The sequence below is a fragment of the Bombina bombina genome, chromosome 7 (assembly GCF_027579735.1).
Source record: "Bombina bombina isolate aBomBom1 chromosome 7, aBomBom1.pri, whole genome shotgun sequence".
Lineage (NCBI taxonomy): Eukaryota > Metazoa > Chordata > Amphibia > Anura > Bombinatoridae > Bombina > Bombina bombina.
In genome coordinates, this window is record NC_069505.1 from 35,966,645 (window position 1) to 35,994,524 (window position 27,880).

General features: G+C 41.1%; 1 protein-coding gene across 1 annotated transcript in view; it reads right to left on the reverse strand.

Annotated features, from left to right (window-relative positions):
- Positions 1-8,689: 8,689 nt before the first annotated feature.
- LOC128665815 (choline kinase alpha) overlaps positions 8,690-27,880 on the reverse strand; it is a 49,225-nt gene continuing 30,034 nt past the window's right edge. The window contains exons 6-12 of the mRNA XM_053720033.1: positions 26,790-26,894; positions 26,646-26,704; positions 26,172-26,259; positions 20,306-20,414; positions 19,415-19,521; positions 11,095-11,176; positions 8,690-10,964 (exon numbers count right to left, since the gene is read on the reverse strand). Of these exons, the coding sequence (XP_053576008.1) occupies positions 10,905-10,964; positions 11,095-11,176; positions 19,415-19,521; positions 20,306-20,414; positions 26,172-26,259; positions 26,646-26,704; positions 26,790-26,894 (610 nt within the window). The 3' untranslated portion in view covers positions 8,690-10,904. The remainder of the gene's footprint in view (positions 10,965-11,094; positions 11,177-19,414; positions 19,522-20,305; positions 20,415-26,171; positions 26,260-26,645; positions 26,705-26,789; positions 26,895-27,880) is intronic.

Sequence of the window (27,880 nt, forward strand, 5' to 3'; positions counted from 1 at the left end):
AGGATAACCCTAGGATTGTCCCATCAAGTCTACCCATATTACATGTTACTGTTTCCTTAGGATAGCCATAAGCATGTCCCATCAAGTCTACCCATATTACATGTTACTGTTTTCTTAGGATAGCCTTATGTATCTCCCATCAAGTCTACCCATATTACATGTTACCGTTTCCTTAGGATAACCTTATGTATGTCCAATCAAGTCTACCCATATTACATGTTACTGTTATCTTAGGATAGTCTTATGCATGTCCCATCAAGTCTACACATATTACATGTTACTGTTTTCTTAGGATAGCCTTATGTATGTCCCATCAAATCTACCCATATTACATGTTACTGTTTCCTTAGGATAACCTTATGCATATCCCATCAAGACTAACCATATTACATGTTACTGTTTCCTTAGGATAGCCTTATGCATGTCCCATCAAGTCTACCCATATTACATGTTACTGTTTCCTTAGGATAACCTTATGTATGTCCCATCAAGTCTACCCATATTACATGTTACTGTTTCCTTAGGATAGCCTTATGCATGTCCCATCAAGTCTACCCATACTACATGATACTGTTTTCTTAGGATAGTCTTATGCATGTCCCATCAAATCTACCCATATTACATGTTACTGTTTTCTTAGGATAGCTCTATGCATGTCCCATCAAGTCTACCCATATTACATGTTACTGTTTTCTTAGGATAGCTCTATGCATGTCCCATCAAGTCTACCCGTGTTACTGTTTCCTTAGGATAACCTTATGCATGTCCCATCAAGTCTACCCATATTACATGTTACTGTTTTCTTAGGATAGCCTTATGCATGCCCCATCAAGTCTACCCATATTATTACATGTTACTGTTTCCTTAGGATAGCCTTATGTATGTCCCATCAAGTCTACCCATATTACATGTTACTGTTTTCTTAGGATAGCCTTAAGCATGTCCCATCAAGTCTACCCCTATTACATGTTACTGTTTTCTTAGGATAACCTTATGCATGTCCCATCAAATCTACACATATTATGTTACTGTTTCCTTAGGATAGCCTTATGCATGTCCCATCAAGTCTATCCATATTACATGTTACCGTTTCCTTAGGATAGCCTTATGCATGTCCCATCAAGTCTACTATTACATGTTACTGTTTCCTTAGGATAGCCTTAAGCATGTCCCATCAAGTCTACCCCTATTACATGTTACTGTTTTCTTAGGATAGCCTTATGCATGTCCCATCAAGTCTACCCATACTACATGTTACTGTTTTCTTAGGAGTCTTATGCATGTCCCATCAAGTCTACCCATATTACATGCTACTGTTTCCTTAGGATAGCTTTATGTATGTCCCATCAAGTCTACCCCTATTACATGTTACTGTTTCCTTAGGATAGCCTTAAGCATGTCCCATCAAGTCTACCCATATTACATGTTACTGTTTTCTTAGGATAGCCATAAGCATGTCCCATCAAGTCTACCCATATTACATGTTACTGTGTTCTTTGGATAACCTTATGCATGTCCCATCAAGTCTACCCATATTACATGTTACTGTTTTCTTAGGATAGCCATAAGCATGTCCCATCAAGTCTACCCATATTACATGTTACTGTGTTCTTTGGATAACCTTATGCATGTCCCATCAAGTCTACCCATATTACATGTTACTGTTTCCTTAGAATAGCCTTATGCATGTCCCATCAAGTGTACACATTTCAGGTTACTGTTTTCTTAGGATAGCCTTATGCATGTCCCATCAAGTGTACCCATGTTACTGTTTCCTTAGGATAACCCTAGGATTGTCCCATCAAGTCTACCCATATTACATGTTACTGTTTTCTTAGGATAACCTTATGCATATGCCATCAAGTCTACCCATATTACATTACTGTCTTCTAAGTATAGCCTTATGCATGTCCCATTGAGACTACCCATATTACGGTTTCCCTAGGATAGCCTTATGCATGTCCCATTAAGTCTACCCATGTTACTGTTTCCTTAGGATAGCCTTATGCACGTCCCATCAAGTCTACACATTTCAGGTTACTGTTTTCTTAGGATAGCCTTATGCATGTCCCATCAAGTCTACCCATATTACGGTTTCCCTAGGATAGCCTTATGCATGCCCCATTAAGTCTACCCATGTTGCAGTTTACTTAGGATAGCCTTAACGCCGTTCCATGGCATCCTAACTGCGCTGGGCTTTAGCGCATTTAGGACAGCATGGAACATCCTAGCGGTTTTGCTCTACTGAATGAAGCAGCTACAGCTTCCTAACCGGGATCACAGACTGAGGGAGTTCCTAGCGTCATACGCACTCCCCTCTGACCCGATCGCATGATTTTAATTTTTTACGAATTTGTTTACATCGGAACTTTGTTCCGATGTAACAAATTAGTACCGACAAGAAGGGGTTAAGCATTTCCCATCAAGTTTACACATATTACTGTTTTCTTAGGATAACCTTATGCATGTCCCATCAAGTCTTCCCATACTACATGTTACCGTTTCCTTAGGATAGCCTTAAGCATGTCCCATCAAATCTACACATATTACTGTTTCCTTAGGATAGACGTATGTATGTCCCATCAAGTCTACCCATATTACTGTTTTCTTAGGATAGCCTTATGCATATCTCATGAAGTCTACCCATATTACATGTTACTGTTTTCAAGAGAGCCTTATGTATGTCCCATCAAGTCTACCCATATTACATGTTACTGTTTCCTTAGTCATGTCCCATCAAGTCTACCCATATTACATGTTACTGTTTCCTTAGGAAAACCTTATGCATGTTCCATCAAGACTAACCATATTACATGTTACTTAGTATAACCTTATGCATGTCCCATCAAGTCTACCCATATTACATGTTACTGTTTCCTTAGGATAGCCTTATGCATGTCCCATCAAGTCTACCCATATTACATGTTACTGTTTCCTTAGGATAGCCTTTTGTATGTCCCATCAAGTCTACCCATATTACATGTTACTGTTTCCTTAGGATAGCCATAAGCATGTCCCATCAAGTCTACCCATATTACATGTTACTGTGTTCTTAGGATAACCTTATGCATGTCCCATCAAGTCTACACATATTATATGTTACTGTTTCCTTAGAATATCCTTATGCATGTACCATAAAGTCTACCCCTATTACATGTTAGTGTTTCCTTAGGATAGCCTTATGCATGTCCCATCAAGTATAAACATTATGTTGCTGTTTTCTTAGGATAACCTTATGCATGTCCCATCAAGTCTACCCATACTACATGTTACTGTTTTCTTAGGATAGTCTTATGCATGTCCCATCAAGTCTACACATATTACATGTTACTGTTTCCTTAGGATAGCCTTATGCATGTCCCATCAAGTCTACGCATATTACATGTTACTGTTTCCTTAGGATATCCTTATGCATGTCCCATCAAGTCTACCCATATTACATGTTACTGTTTCCTTAGGATAGCCTTATGCATGTCCCATCAAGTCTACCCATATTACATGTTACCGTTTCCTTAGGATAGCCTTATGCATGTCCCATCAAGTCTACCCATATTACATGTTACTGTTTTCTTAGTATAGCCTTATGCATGTCCCATCAAGTCTACCCATATTACATGTTACCGTTTCCTTAGGCATGTCCCATCAAGTCTACCCATATTACATGTTACCGTTTCCTTAGGCATGTCCCATCAAGTCTACCCATATTACATGTTACTGTTTTCTTAGGATAACCTTATGCATGTCCCATCAAGTCTACACATATTACATGTTACTGTTTCCTTAGGCATGTCCCATCAAGTCTACCCATATTACATGTTACCGTTTCCTTAGGCATGTCCCATCAAGTCTACCCCTATTACATGTTACTGTTTTCTTAGGATAACCTTATGCATGTCCCATCAAATCTACACATATTATGTTACTGTTTCCTTAGGATAGCCTTATGCATGTCCCATCAAGTCTATCCATATTACATGTTACCGTTTCCTTAGGATAGCCTTATGCATGTCCCATCAAGTCTACTATTACATGTTACTGTTTCCTTAGGATAGCCTTAAGCATGTCCCATCAAGTCTACCCCTATTACATGTTACTGTTTTCTTAGGATAGCCTTATGCATGTCCCATCAAGTCTACCCATACTACATGTTACTGTTTTCTTAGGAGTCTTATGCATGTCCCATCAAGTCTACCCATATTACATGCTACTGTTTCCTTAGGATAGCTTTATGTATGTCCCATCAAGTCTACCCCTATTACATGTTACTGTTTCCTTAGGATAGCCTTAAGCATGTCCCATCAAGTCTACCCATATTACATGTTACTGTTTTCTTAGGATAGCCATAAGCATGTCCCATCAAGTCTACCCATATTACATGTTACTGTGTTCTTTGGATAACCTTATGCATGTCCCATCAAGTCTACCCATATTACATGTTACTGTTTTCTTAGGATAGCCATAAGCATGTCCCATCAAGTCTACCCATATTACATGTTACTGTGTTCTTTGGATAACCTTATGCATGTCCCATCAAGTCTACCCATATTACATGTTACTGTTTCCTTAGAATAGCCTTATGCATGTCCCATCAAGTGTACCCATGTTACTGTTTCCTTAGGATAACCCTAGGATTGTCCCATCAAGTCTACCCATATTACATGTTACTGTTTTCTTAGGATAACCTTATGCATATGCCATCAAGTCTACCCATATTACATTACTGTCTTCTAAGTATAGCCTTATGCATGTCCCATTGAGACTACCCATATTACGGTTTCCCTAGGATAGCCTTATGCATGTCCCATTAAGTCTACCCATGTTACTGTTTCCTTAGGATAGCCTTATGCACGTCCCATCAAGTCTACACATTTCAGGTTACTGTTTTCTTAGGATAGCCTTATGCATGTCCCATCAAGTCTACCCATATTACGGTTTCCCTAGGATAGCCTTATGCATGCCCCATTAAGTCTACCCATGTTGCAGTTTACTTAGGATAGCCTTAACGCCGTTCCATGGCATCCTAACTGCGCTGGGCTTTAGCGCATTTAGGACAGCATGGAACATCCTAGCGGTTTTGCTCTACTGAATGAAGCAGCTACAGCTTCCTAACCGGGATCACAGACTGAGGGAGTTCCTAGCGTCATACGCACTCCCCTCTGACCCGATCGCATGATTTTAATTTTTTACGAATTTGTTTACATCGGAACTTTGTTCCGATGTAACAAATTAGTACCGACAAGAAGGGGTTAAGCATTTCCCATCAAGTTTACACATATTACTGTTTTCTTAGGATAACCTTATGCATGTCCCATCAAGTCTTCCCATACTACATGTTACTGTTTCCTTAGGATAGCCATAAGCATGTCCCATCAAGTCTACCCATATTACATGTTACTGTGTTCTTAGGATAACCTTATGCATGTCCCATCAAGTCTACACATATTATATGTTACTGTTTCCTTAGAATATCCTTATGCATGTACCATAAAGTCTACCCCTATTACATGTTAGTGTTTCCTTAGGATAGCCTTATGCATGTCCCATCAAGTATAAACATTATGTTGCTGTTTTCTTAGGATAACCTTATGCATGTCCCATCAAGTCTACCCATATTACATGTTACTGTTTCCTTAGGATAGCCTTATGCATGTCCCATCAAGTCTACCCATATTACATGTTACCGTTTCCTTAGGATAGCCTTATGCATGTCCCATCAAGTCTACCCATATTACATGTTACTGTTTTCTTAGTATAGCCTTATGCATGTCCCATCAAGTCTACCCATATTACATGTTACCGTTTCCTTAGGCATGTCCCATCAAGTCTACCCATATTACATGTTACCGTTTCCTTAGGCATGTCCCATCAAGTCTACCCATATTACATGTTACTGTTTTCTTAGGATAACCTTATGCATGTCCCATCAAGTCTACGCATATTACATGTTACTGTTTCCTTAGGATATCCTTATGCATGTCCCATCAAGTCTACCCATATTACATGTTACTGTTTCCTTAGGATATCCTTATGCATGTCCCATCAAGTCTACCCATATTACATGTTACCGTTTCCTTAGGATAGCCTTATGCATGTCCCATCAAGTCTACCCATATTACATGTTACCGTTTCCTTAGGCATGTCCCATCAAGTCTACCCATATTACATGTTACCGTTTCCTTAGGCATGTCCCATCAAGTCTACCCATATTACATGTTACTGTTTTCTTAGGATAACCTTATGCATGTCCCATCAAGTCTACACATATTACATGTTACTGTTTCCTTAGGCATGTCCCATCAAGTCTACCCATATTACATGTTACCGTTTCCTTAGGCATGTCCCATCAAGTCTACCCATATTACATGTTACTGTTTTCTTAGGATAGCCTTATACATGTCCCATCAAGTCTACCCATATTACATGTTAGGGCTATTCTAAGAAAACCATATGCATATCCCATCAAGTCTACACATTACTGTTTTGATAGGATAGCTTTATGAATGTCACATCAAGTCTACCCATATTACATTTCACTGTTTTCTTAGGATAGCCTTATGCATGTCCCATCAAGTCTACCCATATTACATGTTACTGTTTCCTTAGGATAGCCTTATGCATGTCCCATCAAGTCTACCCATATTACATGTTACTGTTTCCTTAGGATAGCCTTTTGTATGTCCCATCAAGTCTACCCATATTACATGTTACTGTTTCCTTAGGATAGCCATAAGCATGTCCCATCAAGTCTACCCATATTACATGTTACTGTGTTCTTAGGATAACCTTATGCATGTCCCATCAAGTCTACACATATTATATGTTACTGTTTCCTTAGAATATCCTTATGCATGTACCATAAAGTCTACCCCTATTACATGTTAGTGTTTCCTTAGGATAGCCTTATGCATGTCCCATCAAGTATAAACATTATGTTGCTGTTTTCTTAGGATAACCTTATGCATGTCCCATCAAGACTACCCATACTACATGTTACTGTTTTCTTAGGATAGTCTTATGCATGTCCCATCAAGTCTACACATATTACATGTTACTGTTTCCTTAGGATAGCCTTATGCATGTCCCATCAAGTCTACGCATATTACATGTTACTGTTTCCTTAGGATATCCTTATGCATGTCCCATCAAGTCTACCCATATTACATGTTACTGTTTCCTTAGGATAGCCTTATGCATGTCCCATCAAGTCTACCCATATTACATGTTACCGTTTCCTTAGGATAGCCTTATGCATGTCCCATCAAGTCTACCCATATTACATGTTACTGTTTTCTTAGTATAGCCTTATGCATGTCCCATCAAGTCTACCCATATTACATGTTACCGTTTCCTTAGGCATGTCCCATCAAGTCTACCCATATTACATGTTACCGTTTCCTTAGGCATGTCCCATCAAGTCTACCCATATTACATGTTACTGTTTTCTTAGGATAACCTTATGCATGTCCCATCAAGTCTACACATATTACATGTTACTGTTTCCTTAGGCATGTCCCATCAAGTCTACCCATATTACATGTTACCGTTTCCTTAGGCATGTCCCATCAAGTCTACCCATATTACATGTTACTGTTTTCTTAGGATAGCCTTATACATGTCCCATCAAGTCTACCCATATTACATGTTAGGGCTATTCTAAGAAAACCATATGCATATCCCATCAAGTCTACACATTACTGTTTTGATAGGATAGCTTTATGAATGTCACATCAAGTCTACCCATATTACATTTCACTGTTTTCTTAGGATAGCCTTATGCATGTCCCATCAAGTCTACCCATATTACATTTCACTGTTTTCTTAGGATAGCCTTATGTATGTCCCATCAAGTCTACCCATATTAAATGTTACAGTTTTCTTAGAATAGCCCTATGCATATCCCATCAAGTCTACACATTACTGATTTTATAGGATAGCTTTATGAATGTCCCATCAAGTCTACCCATATTACATTTCACTGTTTTCTTGTGTAGACTTGATGGGACATACATAAGGCTATCCTATTACATGTTACTAGTTTCTTAGGTTAACCCTATGTCCCTTCAAGTCTACACGTTACTTATTACTTAGGATAGTTCCTGTGTTTACCACCTCAATTGGATGTTTATTCCATGAATCCACCACACTTTCTATAATAAAAAAAAAAAAGCGTCCTCACATTTCTCCTGAATCTGCTACCCTCTAACTTTAGATTGTGACCCCTTGTTTTGGCATTTATTTTTTGTGGAAAATGCTTTCAGCTTTTATTTTATTAAGTTCCTTCATATATTTGAAGGTTTCTATCACATTGCCTCTTTCCCTTCTATCCCCTAAGGGGTCATCCACCTTAGGTCTCTGAGTCGGGTCTAAACTATACATATTTAGATCAGAGTCACTTTGTATATTTTATATTTTAGAGAGTGTACCATTTGAGTAGCCTCCTTTGTACAGTTTCTAGTGTATTAATATCCTTGTAGAGATGTGACTACAGATCTAAAGACCATAAACCATTATACAGATACATTACCATTCGGCCTCATCTGTAATATGTACACTTCAGGAAATACAGTAACAGTTGTAATTTTAGAACACATTAGAACAGGCAAAATCCACTCCAGATTTGTGCTACTGATGCATATCATAACCTTTAGGGGGATACGGAATTAAACGTAAAATACTAGTGACAAACACACAGGACTATTATTCACTTTAATATAAAAATACAGCTATGTACATGGTCATGTAAAATAAAGGAGGCCAAGAAATATTGCATTTACATAAAGTGATAGCACAATCAGAAGTATATATATGTGCAAGATTATCACAAGCATTTGCTTTAACTGTCTCGTTAGTTTCATTCTTCTCCAGCAGCAAACAGGAAAAAACCCCACAAAAAAACAGGAACATAAGTCACAAGTTAGCAAGTCAAAATGGCAGAAGTAATCGGCAAACTTCACAGTTCATATACAAACATGTTACAGTAAACAAAATGGTTCCATTAACATACAGCTGCATTAATACATAATTGTAAGGTAATTACATAGCTTATACAAACACTGGAATGGAATTAAGTGCTTCTTTTCATTTTACAGTAATCAGAAGGTATATACAGTGTTTACACAAAATCCCGAACACATTTTACTTTTAACAATCTCATATGAGAAACTCACGAACAGGAGGAAAGCAAAAAGAGGGAATCAATTGTAAGTTTCTCCTTAATACTTTGGATGCTGGCAGCATTACTTATTACACAGACATGGGGTCTTCAAGTACAGCAAATGTTCCTAGAAGACCGTACAAAGCACCCAGTGCATACGCAGTCTGACTAAATAAATACGTAGCAAATTTACGGTCTATCTGGCAAATTAATACTAGTAAAAGGGACAGTATACTGTAATTTATTTTTTCCCATAATGTATTTACAATGACTGATTATACCAGCTGCTGAGATAAGAATGTATGAGAAATTGCATTTTCAGGTTTATTTGTGTATATGAAATAGCTGGTTTTGTGCTTTGAAACCACAACTTATTGAAATGGGTTGAGCTTGCAGGTAAAATGAGATCTCATGTTATCACTTTGTGTACACAAGCTTCCTTCCTTATCTTATATTTGTCTGTAAACCAAAGCCCAAAATTAGAGATAACAATGGAAAATTTTAATTTTATTAGTTCTCTTTTATTAGTTATTTCGTCTGCTGGCTGTGTTTATATTGCCTGTCAATAGCCTGGACGCAGGTCCAGAAACTGTCAGTATAGGTGGGGAAGCCACAAACTTAAGCAGCTATTTCAACTTCCAAAATAATGGTAAATGAGCTACTTGTAAATAACTAAATACACTCCAGCAGGAAAAATGGTCATTGGGAACAAATTAAAGAAGAGAAAAATTTTGGGGTAAACTGTCCCTTTAAAGTAGCAAAAATAGCCCTAGATCAAGTAAACCCAAAACTAATGCCAGCGTTCTGTTTTAGCGATAACCAGCTTTAGTGACGCTGAATGAACTGGCAGCTGGAGGTTATAGCATTGCTTCCGTGAATGGTGTGCGATAAAATAAAAACCAAATAAAATTAACAGATTTAAATCCATGCATAATTATAAAAAATGAATTTCTCAAATGATACTAGAACAGGAGTTAACACTAAACATATTTAGTTATATAAACAAACATTAACCCCTAAACTTAGGATTTATTAGATTAAAATGGCTCAGATGCGCAGATCTGAAATAAGTGACACAAAGGTTATGAATTTCACCTTGTTGGACACAATCTCAAAGCAACTTCCAAAAAGAAACCATACGGACACTGTTATGGAAATAACCATGCTGGCTCACCCTGCCAGACTAAAAGTCCCTTGTTTCGCAATGATTGAAAATTGCATAACATATCAGCAGCAAAATAACTGCCTGTTGGTTTTGTTGCATTATATTTAGCTAGCGGTGGAGGAACAAAGCTATAATTAGATAAACTGTCATTCATTTGCATTACCAGCATCCTTTGCATGATTTTATGGTGCTGCCTTCCTGAGGGCAAAATAAAGCTTTGTCCGAATTGAGCTGCCGTATTGCACGGTATAAGTGTCAGTTACCAGAGAAACTATCTGGTAGTTTTATGACAAGTGTTTAAATTAAATATTGCAACGTTCAAAAAGGTTTACTGGGAGTTTAAAAGGTATTAACACATGAAATGGTCTGAAAAATGTGACCTGTCAGTTAAATAATACAATATTTACATTTCCGAAACCACTCTATGTACAATACAAAATATCACAGCTATAAAATACACTATTTAGTGTATAACCTGGCTCTTGAGGAGACAGAACTTCACATTTCCTTTCACCGTTATTTCCAGTGATCCAAAAATAAATTTAAGGCTGCATAAAAACCAGGCAGGATGTTTTTTTTGGAAGATTACAGTCCCAGTTTTCGTTTTTGGAGGAAATAAGCATCAAATCGCGCCATTGCGTATTCCTGTATGTGGAAAAATGTAAATGTAAATTTTTGAAGAACCCACTATAAACGTCAATCTAGCCACAATGTCGTGTGCACCGGCCACTGCAGTGTTACATTCTGACACCCCTGTGACGTGCACAACACTCACCATGTATCCAAACTCGATGGACGAGATCTTCGCCTGCACTATAGACCACAGACCCCAGAAAAAGTGAGATGCAAGAGCAAATCTAAAAATACAAAGAGCACGACTGATTGTCTAGGTAGGCAAATATAATGACGACATAGCAGTTTAATCACTGTCTGCCCTGACAGTTGGGAGAGAATTATGACTCACCAAGAGTTGTAAAACCAATACAGGTGATATTATTCTGACAAATCTCCCACAGCTTTAATATATATCACTATCAGTTCTGTGCACTGAGTCCCCTAGAGTCACTGAACATGAAATCCGTACTGAACCATGCTCTGCAGGAATTGTGGGTAGTAATAAACACTGATTCTTGCAGCACATTTTGGACTAGATTACAAGCGGCATGCCATTATTACACGGGACACAGTTTGCTTGTGTGTTTAAACAAAAAGCAGAACCATCCCAAGACAGCCGTTTAGTGGTTTTTGCCACTTATAAACTGGGAGTAAAATTACAGGTATACAAAAAAGAAGAGGACAGGAGGTATCTTGGGGCCCACTGGAGTGAGAGTCTTAGAAAAATTAAGTTATGTTTTAATTTGTCTCTCTCATGCCTATCCTCTATTTGATTCTCTTTTTAATATTTTATATTAATAAAAGTACCACCCTATTACTGTATCAATTTTATTTATTTATATCATATTAATTGGAAAACAGTATTCCAAACTACTAAGAGCGCTGTATCATATTCTACATTATATTACGTACAAATAGGGGCTAAGTATACAATCTCTGCTTATGGTCACAGTGAATCAGTGGACACAGTTATCCGACTCAATCCGTGAGTGTTTTACAAGTTGCAAACAAACAACTGATATATCTGACTTAAAGCTATATTCACCTAATAAATTGATGTTACAGTTATTGTCATCCCTGACTCACATGGTCTCACATATTTGATAATTAACCCACGCTCCATCTCCTCCCCCTTACCAATAGATCTATAGAAAGTAACTCTTTATGATTCTGTTTGAGAACGCCTTGTGCCTTCCCATACTTGTAAGTGAAGCATATGCGTGTATTGAGCAGGCAAAATGTGTCTAGTTCTCGATACATTTTTTCCCTGACTTGATATATTTTATGAAACTTAGATTTTATGAGTGACATCTGTCATGTTAAGCACACCCTATTATCCTAATGTATTTAAGCTATACCCTTATCGTTTAGTGGCAAGTAGTATACATATATACGGTGTTATTTTTGTAATAGAATGAGTACTATTTTCTAGCACTACCATTTTGGAATACTGTTTTCCAATTAATATTGCTATAAATGGGACCTGCGCTACCTGCACTAATTTATGTTGCCAAATAAAATTGATACAGTAATAGGGTGGTACTTAATTTTAATAATTTTTCTTTTTAATATTTTATATTAATAAAAGTTGTTTTAATTTATGTCTCTCATGCCTATCCTCTATTTGATTCTCTAAGACTCACTCCAGTGTGCCCCAAGATACGTCCTGTCCTCATTTTTGTATAACAATTTACTTTTGGTATCAAGGCACTGCCCATTGTTACACAAAGGCTTGTTCCAATAGGAAATTCGTTTTGTTCCCCCTCCTAACTCCCCTTAGGGGAGTTACTTCCTATTAATAAAATTACAGGAAGTAAAAAAATGAGATAAAAATCCACCACTACGCACAAAATGCAGAGAGAATAACGGTGTGGCAAATTTGTGGAAAAACCAGTCCTCTGACTTGTCTAGATTTACTAAACAGCTGTACCGAGATGGTTCCGAATCACTGTACTGACAACTTTGTATACAGTAATGATATGGCTAAAATGGAACCTTGCCTATAAGCAGACGGAAGTATAAAGCCGAGACACTGTGGACCTCATTTGCATATATTACACAGACTCCTTTGCTGCATGTGAAACAATGTATCGAGACGTTTTCTGTGGGAAAAACATAATTTATGCTTACCTGATAAATTTATTTCTCTTGTAGTGTGTTCAGTCCACGGGTCATCCATTACTTATGGGATTATATCTCCTTCCCAACAGGAAGTTGCAAGAGGATCACCCAAGCAGAGCTGCTATATAGCTCCTCCCCTCACTGCCATATCCAGTCATTCGACCGAAACAAGACAAGAAAGGAGAAACCATAGGGTGCAGTGGTGACTGTAGTTTGAATTAAAAATTTAGATCTGCCTGAAAAGACAGGGCGGGCCGTGGACTGACTACACTACAAGAGAAATAAATTTATCAGGTAAGAATAAATTATGTTTTCTCTTGTTAAGTGTATTCAGTCCACGGGTCATCCATTACTTATGGGATACCAATACCAAAGCTAAAGTACACAGATGATGGGAGGGACAAGGCAGGAACTTTAAACGGAAGGAACCACTGCCTGTAGAACCTTTCTCACAAAAACAGCCTCCGAAGAAGCAAGTGTGTAAAATTTGTAAAATTTTGAAAAAGTGAAGTGAAGACCAAGTTGCAGCCTTGCAAATCTGTTCAACAGAGGCCTCATTCTTAAAGGCCCAGGTGGAAGCCACAGCTCTAGTGGAATGAGCTGTAACTTTTTCAGGAGGCTGCTGTCCAGCAGTCTCATAGGCTAAGCGTATTATGCTACGAAGCCAAAAGGAGAGAGAGGTAGCCAAAGCTTTTTGACCTCTCCTCTGTCCAGAGTAAACGACAAACAGGGAAGAAGTTTGACGAAAATCTTTAGTTGCCTGCAAATAGAACTTCAGGGCACGGACTACATCCAGATTATGCAAGAGTCGTTCCTTCTTTGAAGAAGGGTTAGGACACAGTGATGGAACAACAATCTCTTGATTGATATTCCTGTTAGAAACTACCTTAGGTAAGAACCCAGGTTTAGTACGCAGAACTACCTTGTCTGAATGGAAAATCAGATAAGGAGAATCACAATGTAAGGCAGATAACTCAGAGACTCTTCGAGCCGAGGAAATAGCCATCAAAAACAGAACTTTCCAAGATAACAGCTTAATATCAATGGAATGAAGGGGTTCAAACGGGACACCTTGAAGAACTTTAAGAACTAAGTTTAAACTCCACGGCGGAGCAACAGTCTTAAACACAGGCCTAATCCTAGCCAAAGCCTGACAAAAAGCCTGAATGTCTGGAACTTCTGCCAGACGTTTGGGTAGAAGAAGAGACAGAGCAGAAATCTGTCCCTTTAACGAACTAGCAGATAAGCCCTTTTCTAAACCCTCTTGTAGAAAAGACAATATCCTAGGAATCCTAACCTTACTCCATGAGTACCTCTTGGATTCGCACCAGAATAAATATTTACGCCATATCTTATGGTAAATTTTTCTGGTAACAGGTTTCCGAGCCTGTATTAAGGTATCAATAACAGACTCCGAGAAGCCACGCTTTGATAGAATCAAGCGTTCAATCTCCATGCAGTCAGTCTCAGAGAAATTAGATTTGGATGATTGAAAGGACCCTAAATTAGAAGGTCTTGCCTCAGAGGCAGAGACCATGGTGGACAGGACGACATGTCCACTAGGTCTGCATACCAGGTCCTGCGTGGCCACGCAGGCGCTATCAGAATCACCGATGCTCTTTCCTGTTTGATCCTGGCAATCAGTCGAGGAAGCATCGGGAATGGTGGAAACACATAAGCCATGTTGAAGACCCAAGGGGCTGTCAGAGCATCTATCAGCACCGCTCCCGGGTCCCTGGACCTGGATCCGTAACAAGGAAAGCTTGGCGTTCTGGCGAGATGCCATGAGATCCAGATCTGGTTTGCCCCAACGATGAATCAGTTGAGTGAAGACCTCCGGATGAAGTTCCCACTCCCCCGGATGAAAAGTCTGGCGACTTAGAAAATCCGCCTCCCAGTTCTCCACGCCTGGGATGTAGATCGCTGACAGATGGCAAGAGTGAGAGACTGCCCAGTGAATTATCTTTGAGACTTCCAACATTGCTAGGGAACTCCTGGTTCCCCCTTGATGGTTGATGTAAGCCACAGTCGTGATGTTGTCCGACTGAAATCTGATGAACCTCAGAGTTGCTAACTGAGGCCAAGCCAGAAGAGCATTGAGTATTGCTCTCAACTCCAGAATATTTATTGGGAGGAGTTTCTCCTCCTGAGTCCATAATCCCTGAGCCTTCAGGGAGTTCCAGACTGCGCCCCAACCTAGAAGGCTGGCATCTGTTACAATCGTCCAATCTGGCCTGCGAAAGGTCATACCCTTGGACAGATGGACCAGAGAAAGCCACCAGAGAAAAGAATCTCTGGTCTCTTGATCCAGATTTAGTAGAGGGGACAAATCTGAGTAATCCCCATTCCACTGACTTAGCATGCATAATTGCAGCGGTCTGAGATGCAGGCGCGCAAATGTCACTATGTCCATTGCCGCTACCATTAAGCCGATTACTTCCATGCACTGAGCCACTGACGGGCGTGGAATGGAATGAAGGACACGGCAAGCATTTAGAAGTTTTGATAACCTGGACTCAGTCAGGTAAATTTTCATCTCTACAGAATCTATAAGAGTACCTAGGAAGGAGACTTGTGAGTGGTGATAGAGAACTCTTTTCCACGTTCACTTTCCACCCATGCGACCTCAGAAATGCCAGAACTATCTCTGTATGAGACTTAGCTTGAAAGCTTGACGCCTGTATCAGGATGTCGTCTAGATACGGAGCCACCGCTATGCCTCGCGGTCTTAGAACCGCCAGAAGTGAGCCCAGAACCTTTGTAAAGATTCTCGGGGCCGTAGCCAACCCGAAGGGAGGAGCTACAAACTGGTAATGCCTGTCTAGAAAGGCAAATCTTAGGTACCGATAATGATCTTTGTGAATCGGTATATGAAGGTAGGCATCCTTTAAGTCTACCGTGGTCATTTATTGACCCTCTTGGATCATGGGTAGGATGGTTCGAATAGTTTCCATTTTGAATGATGGAACTCTTAGGAATTTGTTTAAGATTTTTAGGTCCAAGATTGGTCTGAAGGTTCCCTCTTTCTTGGGAACCACAAACAGATTCGAGTAAAACCCTTGCCCTTGTTCCGTCCGCGGAACTGGGTGGATCACCCCCAATACTAAGAGGTCTTGCACACAGCGTAGAAATGCCTCTTTCTTTATTTGGTTTGCTGATAACCTTGAAAGATGAAATCTCCCTTGTGGAGGAGATGCTTTGAAGTCCAGAAGATATCCCTGAGATATGATCTCCAACGCCCAGGGAACCTGGACATCTCTTGCCCAAGCCTGGGCAAAGAGAGATAGTCTGCCCCCCACTAGATCCGTTTCCGGATAGGGGGCCCTCTCTTCATGCTGTCTTAGGGGCAGAAGAAGGCTTTCTGGCCTGCTTGCCCTTGTTCCAGGACTGGTTAGTTTTCCAGCCCTGTCTGTAACGAGCAACAGGTCCTTCCTGTTTTGGAGCGGAGGAAGTTGATGCTGCTCCTGCCTTGAAATTACGAAAGGCACGAAAATTAGACTGTTTGGCCTTTGACTTGGCCCTGTCCTGAGGAAGAGTATGACCCTTACCCCCAGTAATGTCAGCAATAATTTCTTTCAAGCCGGGCCCGAATAAGGTCTGCCCTTTGAAAGGAATATTAAGCAATTTAGAAGTCACGTCAGCTGACCAGGATTTAAGCCATAGCGCTCTGCGCGCCTGGATGGCGAATCCGGAGTTCTTAGCCGTTAGTTTGGTTAAATGTACAACGGCATCAGAAACAAATGCATTAGCTAGCTTAAGTGATTTAAGCTTGGCCATAATCTCATCCAATGGAGCTGTGCGAATGGCCTCTTCCAGAGACTCAAACCAGAATGCTGCAGCGACAGGCGCAATGCATGCAAGGGGCTGTAAGATAAAACCTTGTTGAACAAACATTTTCTTAAGGTAACCTAATTTTTTATCCATTGGATCCGAAAAAGCACAACTATCCTCCACCGGGATAGTGGTATGCTTAGCTAAAGTAGAAACTGCTCCCTCCACCTTAGGGACCGTCTGCCATAAGTCTCGTGTGGTGGCGTCTATCGGGAACATTTTTCTAAATATCGGAGGTGGGGAAAAGGGCACACCGGGTCTATCCCACTCCTTGCTAATAATTTCTGTAAGCCTTTTAGGTATAGGAAAAAAGTCAGTACACACCGGTACCGCAAAGTATCTATCCAACCTACATACTTTCTCTGGAATTGCAACCGTGTTACAATCATTCAGAGCCGCTAATACCTCCCCTAGCAATACGCGGGGGTTCTCAAGCTTAAATTTAAAATTAGAAATCTCTGAATCCGGTCTCCCTGGATCAGATCCGTCACCCACAGAATGAAGCTCTCCGTCCTCATGTTCTGCAAATTGTGACGCAGTATCAGACATGGCTCTCACATCATCAGCGCGCTCTGTCCTTAACCCAGAGCTATCGCGCTTGCCTCTTAATTCAGGCAATTTAGATAATACCTCTGTCATAACAGCAGCCATGTCTTGCAAAGTGATTTGTATGGGCCTCTCTGATGCACTTGGCGCCACAATATCACGCACCCCCTGAGCGGGAGGCGAAGGTACTGACACGTGAGGAGAGTTAGTCGGCATAACTTCCCCCTCGTTGTCTGGTGATAATTTCTTTACAGATATAGATTGACTTTTATTCAATGTGACATCAATACATTTAGTACACATTTCTGTGGGGCTCCACATTGGCCTTTGAACATAGTAAACAAACAGATTCATCTGTGTCAGACATGTTTAAACAGACTCGCAATGAGACTAGCAAGCTTGGAAAAACCTTTCAAATAAATTTACAAGCAATATAAAAAACGCTACTGCGCCTTTAAGAAGCACAAAAAAACGTCACAGTTGAAATAACAATGAACCAAATCAGTTATAGCAACCAAATTTTCACAGTAAATGTATTAAGTTAGAAGAGTATTGCACCCACTAGCAAATGGATGATTAACCCCTTAATACCCAAAAACGGATAATCAATTTAACAATTAACGTTTTTATCACAGTCAAACATACTGTCACAGGTCTGCTGTGACTGATTACCTCCCTCAAAAGACTTTTGAAGACCCCTGAGCTCTCTAGAGACGTCCTGGATCAAGGAGGAAGAAGCAGGAAGACTGAAACTGAATTTTTACTGCGCAAAAAAGCGCTAAAAAATAGGCTCCTCCCACTCCTATTACAACAGTGGGAAACCTCAGTTAATCGTTTCTATATAGAAATAAACAGCCATGTGGAAAATTTCATGCCCCAGAAGATTTATCACCAAAGTAGCTCACAAAAAAACTAATAACATGCCAGTAAACGTTTTAAACATACACTTAGATAGTGTTATTAATAAGCCTGCTACCAGTCGCTTCCACTGCAGTTAAGGCTTATACAATACTTCGGTATTAACAGTATTTTCTTAGTCAAATTCCATTCCTTAGAAAATTACTTATTGTACATACATTCATCAGCCTGATACCAGTCGCTGCTGCATTTAAGGCTGTACTTACATTACATCGGTATCAGCAGTATTTTCTTAGTCAATTCCATTCCTTAGAAAAATAATTTACTGCACATACCTCATCTGCAGGGGACCCCGCATGCTATTCCCTTTCTGAAAGTTACCCCACTCCTCAGAATGTGCGAGAACAGCCAGTGGATCTTAGTTACTTCTGCTAAGATCATAGAAAACGCAGGCAGATTCTTCTTCTAAATACTGCCTGAGAACAAACAGCACACTCCGGTGCCATTTAAAATAACAAACTTTTGATTGAAGAAATAAACTAAGTATAAAAACACCACAGACCTCTCACAACGACCTATCTAGTTGAGTTGCAAGAGAATGATTGGATATGACATGTGAGGGGAGGAGCTATATAGCAGCTCTGCTTGGGTGATCCTCTTGCAACTTCCTGTTGGGAAGGAGATATAATCCCATAAGTAATGGATGACCCGTGGACTGAATACACTTAACAAGAGAAAACAAGTCTTCTGATATGTCTAGATTTGTTAATGGGCTAGTACACCATGAGTTATTCTCTCTACATTTTGATTTTAGTGTAGGATTTTAATCTCACTTTTCACCTCTCTGTAACATTAAAGTGTGTGTGTGTATGTAGATACACATACTGACTCTGGAGCCCTTTCCACTCAAATACCTTAAAAGTAGATTTTTTCTTTTAACAATTTTAATATTTGATGTATTTTACTGTAAATATTTTACATTTCTTTGTTCTTCACATAGGGGAAGAATGTCAGCGCTCATGTGCAAACCATTTATTTAAAACTTGTAATACGTGGGGAACAAAATGAACGTGACACTTGTAATCTGGCCCTTTGTTGTCAGGTATATGCACATTAGTCCCTACCTGTTTATTTCTGAGATCATCTCATTCTCTATTTTGCTTTGCTCCTCGTTACTGATGTTCTCATACCCCGGCTGAAACTCTGCCATGTAGCTGGCGATAAAGTGAAGCTGCAAAACAAAACACTTATGTCAGATTTAGGTGTCTGCGCTGAGCGGGGATCCCACAAAAAGACAGGTTAGACTAAGTGGAAGCAACACCATCAGGGACCTGAAATGGCCTTAACCCCTTCACTGCCAGAGAGGGACTAAATCCATCATCTGTGCTACACAATGTACTAAAGCCCTTTGTGGCAGGCAAGGGGTTATTCATTTGATAATGAAAATCAAATTGTTTGACCACTTCTGCCCTCCAGTCTCCCCTATGTGGCAGCTGGTCACCTCCTAAACTCACAGTCCCGTACAGCCCCAAGATGACCTACAACAAAAACTTTTTTTCCAGACTCCCATAACAGCTGAGACATCCAATACTGCCTGGAGTTAATCTCCCCTAGATTCACATAATTTCCCCCCCCCGTCCCATTCTGTCTCCCTCCTCCAGAATCTTTCATAAGTCCCCAATTCTGCCTGGAGTAAATCTAAAACCCCAGATACCCATAATCCCCCCCCATTCTGCCTGGTGTAACACCCCCCCCCCCATTCTGCCTGGAGAAAATCTCCCACCCCCAGATAATCCCCCCCCCCCCCCCATTCTGCCTGGAGTAAATCTCCCTCCCACAGATAATCCCCCCCCCCCCCCCCCCCAAGTCTGCCTGGAGAAAATCTCCCTCCCCCAGATAATAATCCCCCCCCCCAGTCTGCCTGGAGTAAATCTCCCTCCCCCAGATAATAATCAATCCCCCCCATTCTGCCTGAAGTAAATCTCCCTCCCCCAAATTCCCAGCCCACAAGGTACCTGCTGTTTCCGAGTGGGATATTTGGAGAAGTTGTCTTTGAAGAATGGGAATTGTTCATAGGTGTAATCATACATCCACTCACAGAAATGATTTCCGATGTCAAACCCCCTGAAAAACACACCAGGATCATGTTAGCTGCAGTAACGCAAGTTACCACTCCCTGCGCAAAAAAAGTAAATTTATGCTTACCTGAAATTTATTTCTTTTTTGACACGATGAGTCCACGGATCATCTTAATTACTAATGGGATATTCACCTCCTGGTGAGCAGGTGGCGGCAAAGAGCACCACAGCAGAGCTGTTAAATAGCTCCTTCCTTCCCTCCCAACCCAGTCATTCGACCGAAGTTAGGAAGAGAAAGGAAAAGCCAAGGTGCAGAGGTGTCTGAAGTTTACAATAACCCTTAACCTGTCTAAAAGAACAGGGTGGGCTGTGGACTCATCGTATCAAAAAATAAATAAATTTATCAGGTAAGCATAAATTTTCTTTTCTTTAAGACACAATGAGTCCACGGATCATCTTAATTACTAATGGGATTCAATACCCAAGCTAGAGTACACAGATGATACGGGAGGGACAAGACAGGGAACCTAAACGGAAGGCACCACTGCTTGAAGAACCTGTCTCCCAAAAGCGGCCTCATCCGAAATAAAAGTATCAAATTTGAAGAACTTTGGAAAGTGTGGAGAGGACCAAGTTACAGCCTTGCAAATCTGTTCTACAGAAGCTTCATTCGTGAATGACCAAGAGGAAGCAACAGCCCTCGTGGAATGAGCCGTAACTCTCTCTGGAAGCTGCTGTCCAACAGTCTCATATGCAAAACGTATGATACTCTTCAGTCAAAAAGAAAGTAGCCGTAGCCTTCTGTCCCTTCTGTTTTCCTGAGAAAACCACAAATAAAAGACGATGAAAAAGGAGAGGTAATGAGGTAAGGAGACTCATACTGAAAAGCCGAGAGCTCTGACACTATACAAGCAGAGGAAATAGCAACAAAAAATAAAACTTCCCAAGATAACAACTTAATATCAAAGGAATGCATAGGCTTAAACGGAGCCCCCGAAGACGTTTCAGAACTAAATTCAGACTCCATGGAGGAGTACCTGGTTTAAACACAGGCCTGTTCCTGACCAAGGCCTGACAAAATGATGGTACATCCAGAACCTCTGCAAGACAATTGTGTAACAAAATAGATAATGCCGAGATTTGACCCTTTAGGGAACTAGTCTATAAGCCTTTGTCCAAACCTTCTTGGAGAAAAGACAAAATTCTAGGAATACTAACTAATCCATGAGTAGCCCTTGGATTCACACCAAATAGATATTTACGTCCTATCTTATGGTAAATTCCTTTTAATTACAGGCTTGCTAGCCTGAATCATGGTCACTATGACAGAGTCAGAAAAACCCTGCTTAGACAAAATTAAGCGTTCAATCTCCAAGTAGTCAGCCTCAGAGAAACTAAATTTGGGTGAAAGAAGGACCCTTGAATTAGAAAGTACTTTAACTGAAGTCTCCACAGTGGCAGAAATGACATCCAAAAGATCCGTATACCAAATACCGCGAGGCCAAGCAGGAGCAATGAGGATTACTGATGTCCTCTCCTGCTTAATCCGAGTAATGACCTGAGGAAGAAGCGCAAACGGAGGAATTTGGTATGCTAGACTGAAGGTCCAAGAAAACCGCCACAGCATCTAGCAGTTCCGCCTGGGAGTCCATGGACCTTGACCCGAATCTCGGGAGCTTGGCACTCTGTCGAGATGCCAAGAGGTCTAATTTCGGCTGACCCCACCTGAGAATCAGGCTGGAGAACACTTCCGGATGGAGTTCCCACTCACCTGGATGAAAGGTCTGCCTGTTCAGAAAATCTGCCTCCCAGTTGTCCAACCTTGGGATGTGGATCGTCGACAGACAACAAGAATGGGCCTCCGCCCACTGAATTATCTTGGTTACCTCTGTCATCGCTAAGGAACTCCTAGTTCCTCCCTGATGATTGATGTAAGCCACTGAAGGTATGTTGTCCAACTAGAATCTGATAAACTGGACCGAGGTTAACTGAGGCCAGGCCAGAAGAGCATTGAAGAACTCTCAGCTCCAGGATGTTTATAGGAAGAACAGACTGACTGAGTCCACACTCCCTAAGCCTATAAAGGAACCCTAGAAGGCTGGCGTCTTGTCACAATCACCCAAAATGGTCTGCAAAAGCAGGTTCCCTGGAAAAGATGATCCAGAGACAACCACCATTGAAGAGAATCCCTTGTCTCCTGCTACAAATGTATTAGAGGAGACAAATCCGCATAATCTCTGTTCCATTACCTAAGCATTTTTAACTGCAGAGGTCAGAGATGAAACCGAACTGGATGATGTCCATTGCCGCTACCAACAGCCCGATTACTTCCATGTACTGATGGTCTAGGAGTGGACTGAAGAGCTAGACAAGTATTGAAAATCTTTAATTTCCTGACATCTGAAAGAAAAATCTTTGATAGGGAATCTATTATGGTTCCCAAGAAAGTTACCCTTATATTTGGGAACTCTTATCCAAATTTACCTTCCCACCGTGAGATTGCAGGAAGGAAAAAGACATTGTCGTGTAGAATCATGCTTGTTGTAAAGGATGGCGCCTGTACCAGTAAGTTCCAGATAGGGCGCCACTGCAATGCCCCCCAAAACCAAAGCACCGCCAACAGCGATCCCATAACCTTTGAGAAAATTCTAGGAGCTGTGGCAAGACCGAAGGGAAGAGCCACAAATTGGAAGGGTTTGTCTAGAAAAGCAAAGAAACTTGTAATGATCCCTGTGAATGGGAGAACATGTAGGTACGCGTCCTTTAATCCAAAGGGTCAATTTATGACAAAAGTGGATTTAAAGGGAGAATGGAACAAAAACGTGTTCCGATTCTTGAGATCTAAGATTGGCCTGAAGGTTCCCCTCTTTCTTTGGGAAACAACGAATAGATTGTAATAAAGTCCCAGACCCTGTTTCTGAACCGGAACAATCACTCCCAGGTTGGAAAGGTCTTTTACGCATTGTAAGAACGCCTCTTTTGTCTGGTCTGCAGACAATCTTGAAACAGAAACCTGCCTCAGGGAGGAAAAATCTTGAATTCTAACTTGTATCCCTGGAACACTTTCTATTATCCAGGGATACTGAACATCTCGAAACCAAACTTGAACGAAGCAGGAAACTCTGCCCTCTACAAGATCCGGATCGGAGGCATGCCCTTCATTCAACAGGCGGCTTCTTGGATTGTTTTCCCTTATTCCAAAATTGATTGGGTCTAATCTGATCCTGTTCGGAGGCAGAAAAGGAAACTTTTTTTATTCCGAAAGGAACTAAAACTGCTTTGTCCTTGCTTGATACTCATATCCTGCAGGAGAAGCAGATCTTTACCTCCCGTGATATTGGAGAGAATTTCCGACAGGCCAGGTCCAAACAAGGTCTGCCCCATGTAAGGAATACTTAAAAGCTTAGACTTAGAAACCTCCGCAGACCATGGCTTTAACCATAAGGCTCTGCAAGCTACAATAGATGAACCCGAAATCTCTGCTCCCTGATTGATAACTAGAAGGGAAGCATCTGTAAAAAAAAGAATTAGCCAGTATAAGAGCTGTTATCCTATCCTGGGTTTCATTCAAAGAAGTTTCTTTCCTGAAAGCATCAGACAACACATCAAATCAATATGCAACCGCACTAGTTATGGTAGTAATGCACACCGCTGCCTGCCATAGCAAGCCCTGGTATAACCCTATATTGTATAAGAAAAAAACTTCACCATGAAGGGCACATTTAGTATAATTAACTGGGCTCTCTAGGATACACTACGCCGGTAGTGTCGGAGTCTTCCAGGGTAGCTAAAAAACCTCTAAGTTACAAATGGAGGAAGTCAAGCTAAAATTAAATGAAAGGCAACCTCAGGATCAGATAAAGGTATTACCCCATCTAAGTTTGAAAATTCCCCCTCATATACTACCGAAGTATCCTCTTTCATATACAGGGAGAATATTGAATGAATATATGTACTTTTGTACTTCTTTTTACAGTATGGACAAACAGACAATGCATGAAATGCAAGGTAACTCCAGGTGGAGTATGAAAGGAAGTGCAGGGCACTGCATGTGGGCTATAAAATATTTAGGACACATTAAGAGAAATTAATGGCATAATTTGACCATCTTCAATAAACTCTTAAACAGCATTCGCCTTAGAGAGAGTAATTCAGAAAAAACTCTGTATAAGCACATTGACATCAACACATAGAACCAAATAGACACTAGTAGGACCCCTTGGTTCCTTCTGATTCACAAGGGAAGAGTTAAACACAAAAACAGGTTACATTTTGTAAAGAAAAAATGAACATATAAAAAACGGTCCTGTGTCTTTAAATTTTAAAATGTAACTCAATATTTTAATGTGCAGAAGAAAGTTAACTAATCCTGCTGAGGTGACCATCTCACAGAAACCAAGTACCTCTTCAACTTTACTTTTTGTTAAAACGTAGCTACACAAAGAAAAATTTAATAGTTGCACTTTTATTTATAAATGGATCTGGAACGCAACCGACGCTGTCCGGTCCCTGAGACAAGAGTAAGACTAAGCTTGCTTGCCGAAATTAATATGGATAGTGCAGCCCAAAGACGGCGCCCCTCTAGGACATAATAGCATCAAACTATTGGTCGGCATTTAACCTTTCTCCCTCAGAAAAACAGTGCGCGCAGCTCAAAACGGCACGAAACAAGCTCTGCCCATTGTGGGCGTGACAAGTACCAAACTCCCGGTCGCCATTATTACAGTATGAAAACATTAAGCAACCGGTAGTTAACTTAACCTCTTGCCCAGCCTCAGGTAAAATATTGCCACCGCATGACAGATGCTCTGCAGACAGAATCAGTTAGCCCAAATATGTCCACCAGACATTTGAGACTAACAGAAAATCTAGTCATCACCTCCAACTAAGCACCTTACCTAGCCCTAGTGATTAAGCCCTTCTAGCCCCAGTGCCTGCTTCCAACTTGCAGTCACAGGGTCCGCTCCCTTAATAGGCGTTATGATCCCACTTTGTAAAATAAAGTGCTCTACTTCTTCTGAGATCCACTTCCCAGACCCAGAATAAAAAGTCGTCACTTACCTTTAAAATATGCCCGACAGCAGGGCAGCTCAGCAGGTTTAGGAGGTCCTCTCCCTCCCATAGCCCTGTGGAAAATGATAAAGCCTGAGTTAAGTTTGCTTAGGCCATCAGGATAACGGCAGCATAAATATATGGGAGGCGCAGTGAGAATTATGTCCCACAAGTTCCCATTGCTCTAAAGCCACCAAAAGCTCTACTGTAGAGACTGATATGGACTACGGCTACAACCTAGAACAAAGCAGCACAATCTTGCACTACTTAATAATAAACACTTGATTGAAGAATCTTTTCTAACACCTCACTTTACCTCTTCCTATCACTAACATAGGCAAAGAGAATGACTGGGGTGGGAGGGAAGGGAGGAGCTATTTAACAGCTTTGCTGTGGTGCTCTTTGCCTCCTCCTGCTGACCAGGAGGTGAATATCCCATTAGTAATTAAGATGATCCGTGGACTCGTGTCTTAATAAAGAAAGAGGGTTATGGACGTACAAGAGCTGACTATAGCAAGGGTTAAAGACACGGATTGTCCTCAGGTAAACGAACAGCGCTATAATTAGATGAGTGTCTGGTGCTCAGATCTGCATTTCATGTTATCAGTTATCTGCTGATGGTTATTGAGGTCACGAACATCAAGGTAAATGCACAAACTAATAATTAAACCTGGAACCAAGTGTGAAACTGATAAATATAAGCTAGTAACAATACCCATAATGCGCCATGCCTGGGCCAGTGAGAACTCACCTGTAATTGTAGCTGCTGTACTCAAAGTCTATGAGCATGAGTCGCTGTTTGTCACACTGCTCTCGGCCCTCTAACAGAAGGATGTTACCTGCAAGCATCAGGTCAAATTTATAGCAACCTCCAGCCTATCAATGCATGATCACATACCCTAGGCTTATAGTAAGGAGTCTACACCATAGGCATTTCCTACATGTGCCCTGCGCCCCCCCCCCCCAGCATACAAACTGCCTCTCCCAGCAATCCCCAAAGTCCACAAAATGCCCTCTTCATGCCCCAAAGATTGCAAACTGCCCCCCCCCAGACCACAAACTGATCCTGTCAGTTTGGAGTGCCACATTCCTGCAAGGAGCCCCATACACCTCACAAGCTTCTCCCTCTACCCATTCCCCATTAATAAGGTGCGTGTCTGCGCAGACTGTGGGCATATCCTAGTGAGGGTGTTTTCTTTGTTGCACAACTAACATGGCTTCTCACCTTCCTGACAATCATTGTGGCAGAAGACAACAGGAGAGGGAGTGGCCTCCAGCAAAGCCCTGAAATGAGAGAAGAGGCAACGATGTTAGCTACTCACACTACGTACAAGGACTTACTGAGGATTAAGGCAGTGACTGCACTCACCTGAGAGCTGCCATCTCCCTGGGAAGATTGTAGCCTAAAAGCTTGTTCAGCTTATGGCTGTGAGACTCCCTTGTAAACTTGATCTTCATTACTTGCTTCAAGTACCTGCACAGCAAACAAGCAGTTAGCCATTTGTCGCCTCGGCAGTCACGGGTGCCCCCCCCCGCTAACAGTCACGGCCCCCCCCGCTAACAGTCAAACCCCCCCGCTAACAGTCACGCCCCCCCGCTAACAGTCACGCCCCCCCCCCGCTAACAGTCACGCCCCCCCCCCCGCTAACAGTCACGCCCCCCCCCCCCCGCTAACAGTCACACCAACAGATAAAGGCCATGGTCCCATGAGCAGAGTCTATTTGGCTTAGAAACACAGCAGTCTAAGGAATCATTGCACATTTACATGTTAACAGTTCTTATCTGAGCTCCATTTTATAGTTCTACGCAACTACTCCCCCCAGGCAGCTGCTTACTAAACCTCACCTGAGCTACATATAGTTCTATATAATTACCCCCCAGGCAGCCGCTTACTAAACCTTACCTGAGCTACATATTATATTTCTATGCAACTACCCCTAGGCAGCTGCTTACTAAATCTTACCTGAGCTACATATTATAGTGCTATATAACTAACCCCAGGCAGCTGCTTACTAAACCTCACCTGAGCTACATATAGTTCTATATAACTACCCCCCAGGCAGCTGCTTATTAAACCTTACCTGAGCTACATAGTATAGTTCTATGCAACTACCCCTAGGCAGCTGCTTACTAAACCTTACCTGAGCTACATATTATAGTTCTATATAACTACCCCCAGGCAGCTGCTTACTAAACCTTATCTGAGCTACATATTATAGTTCTATGCAACTACCCCTAGGCAGCTGCTTACTAAATCTTACCTGAGCTACATATTATAGTTCTATATAACTACCCCTAGGCAGCTGCTTACTAAACCTTACCTGAGCTACATATTATAGTTCTATGCAACTACCCCTAGGCAGCTGCTTACTAAACCTTACCTGAGCTACATATTATAGTTCTATGCAACTACCCACCCCTAGGCAGCTGCTTACTAAACCTTACCTGAGCTACATATTA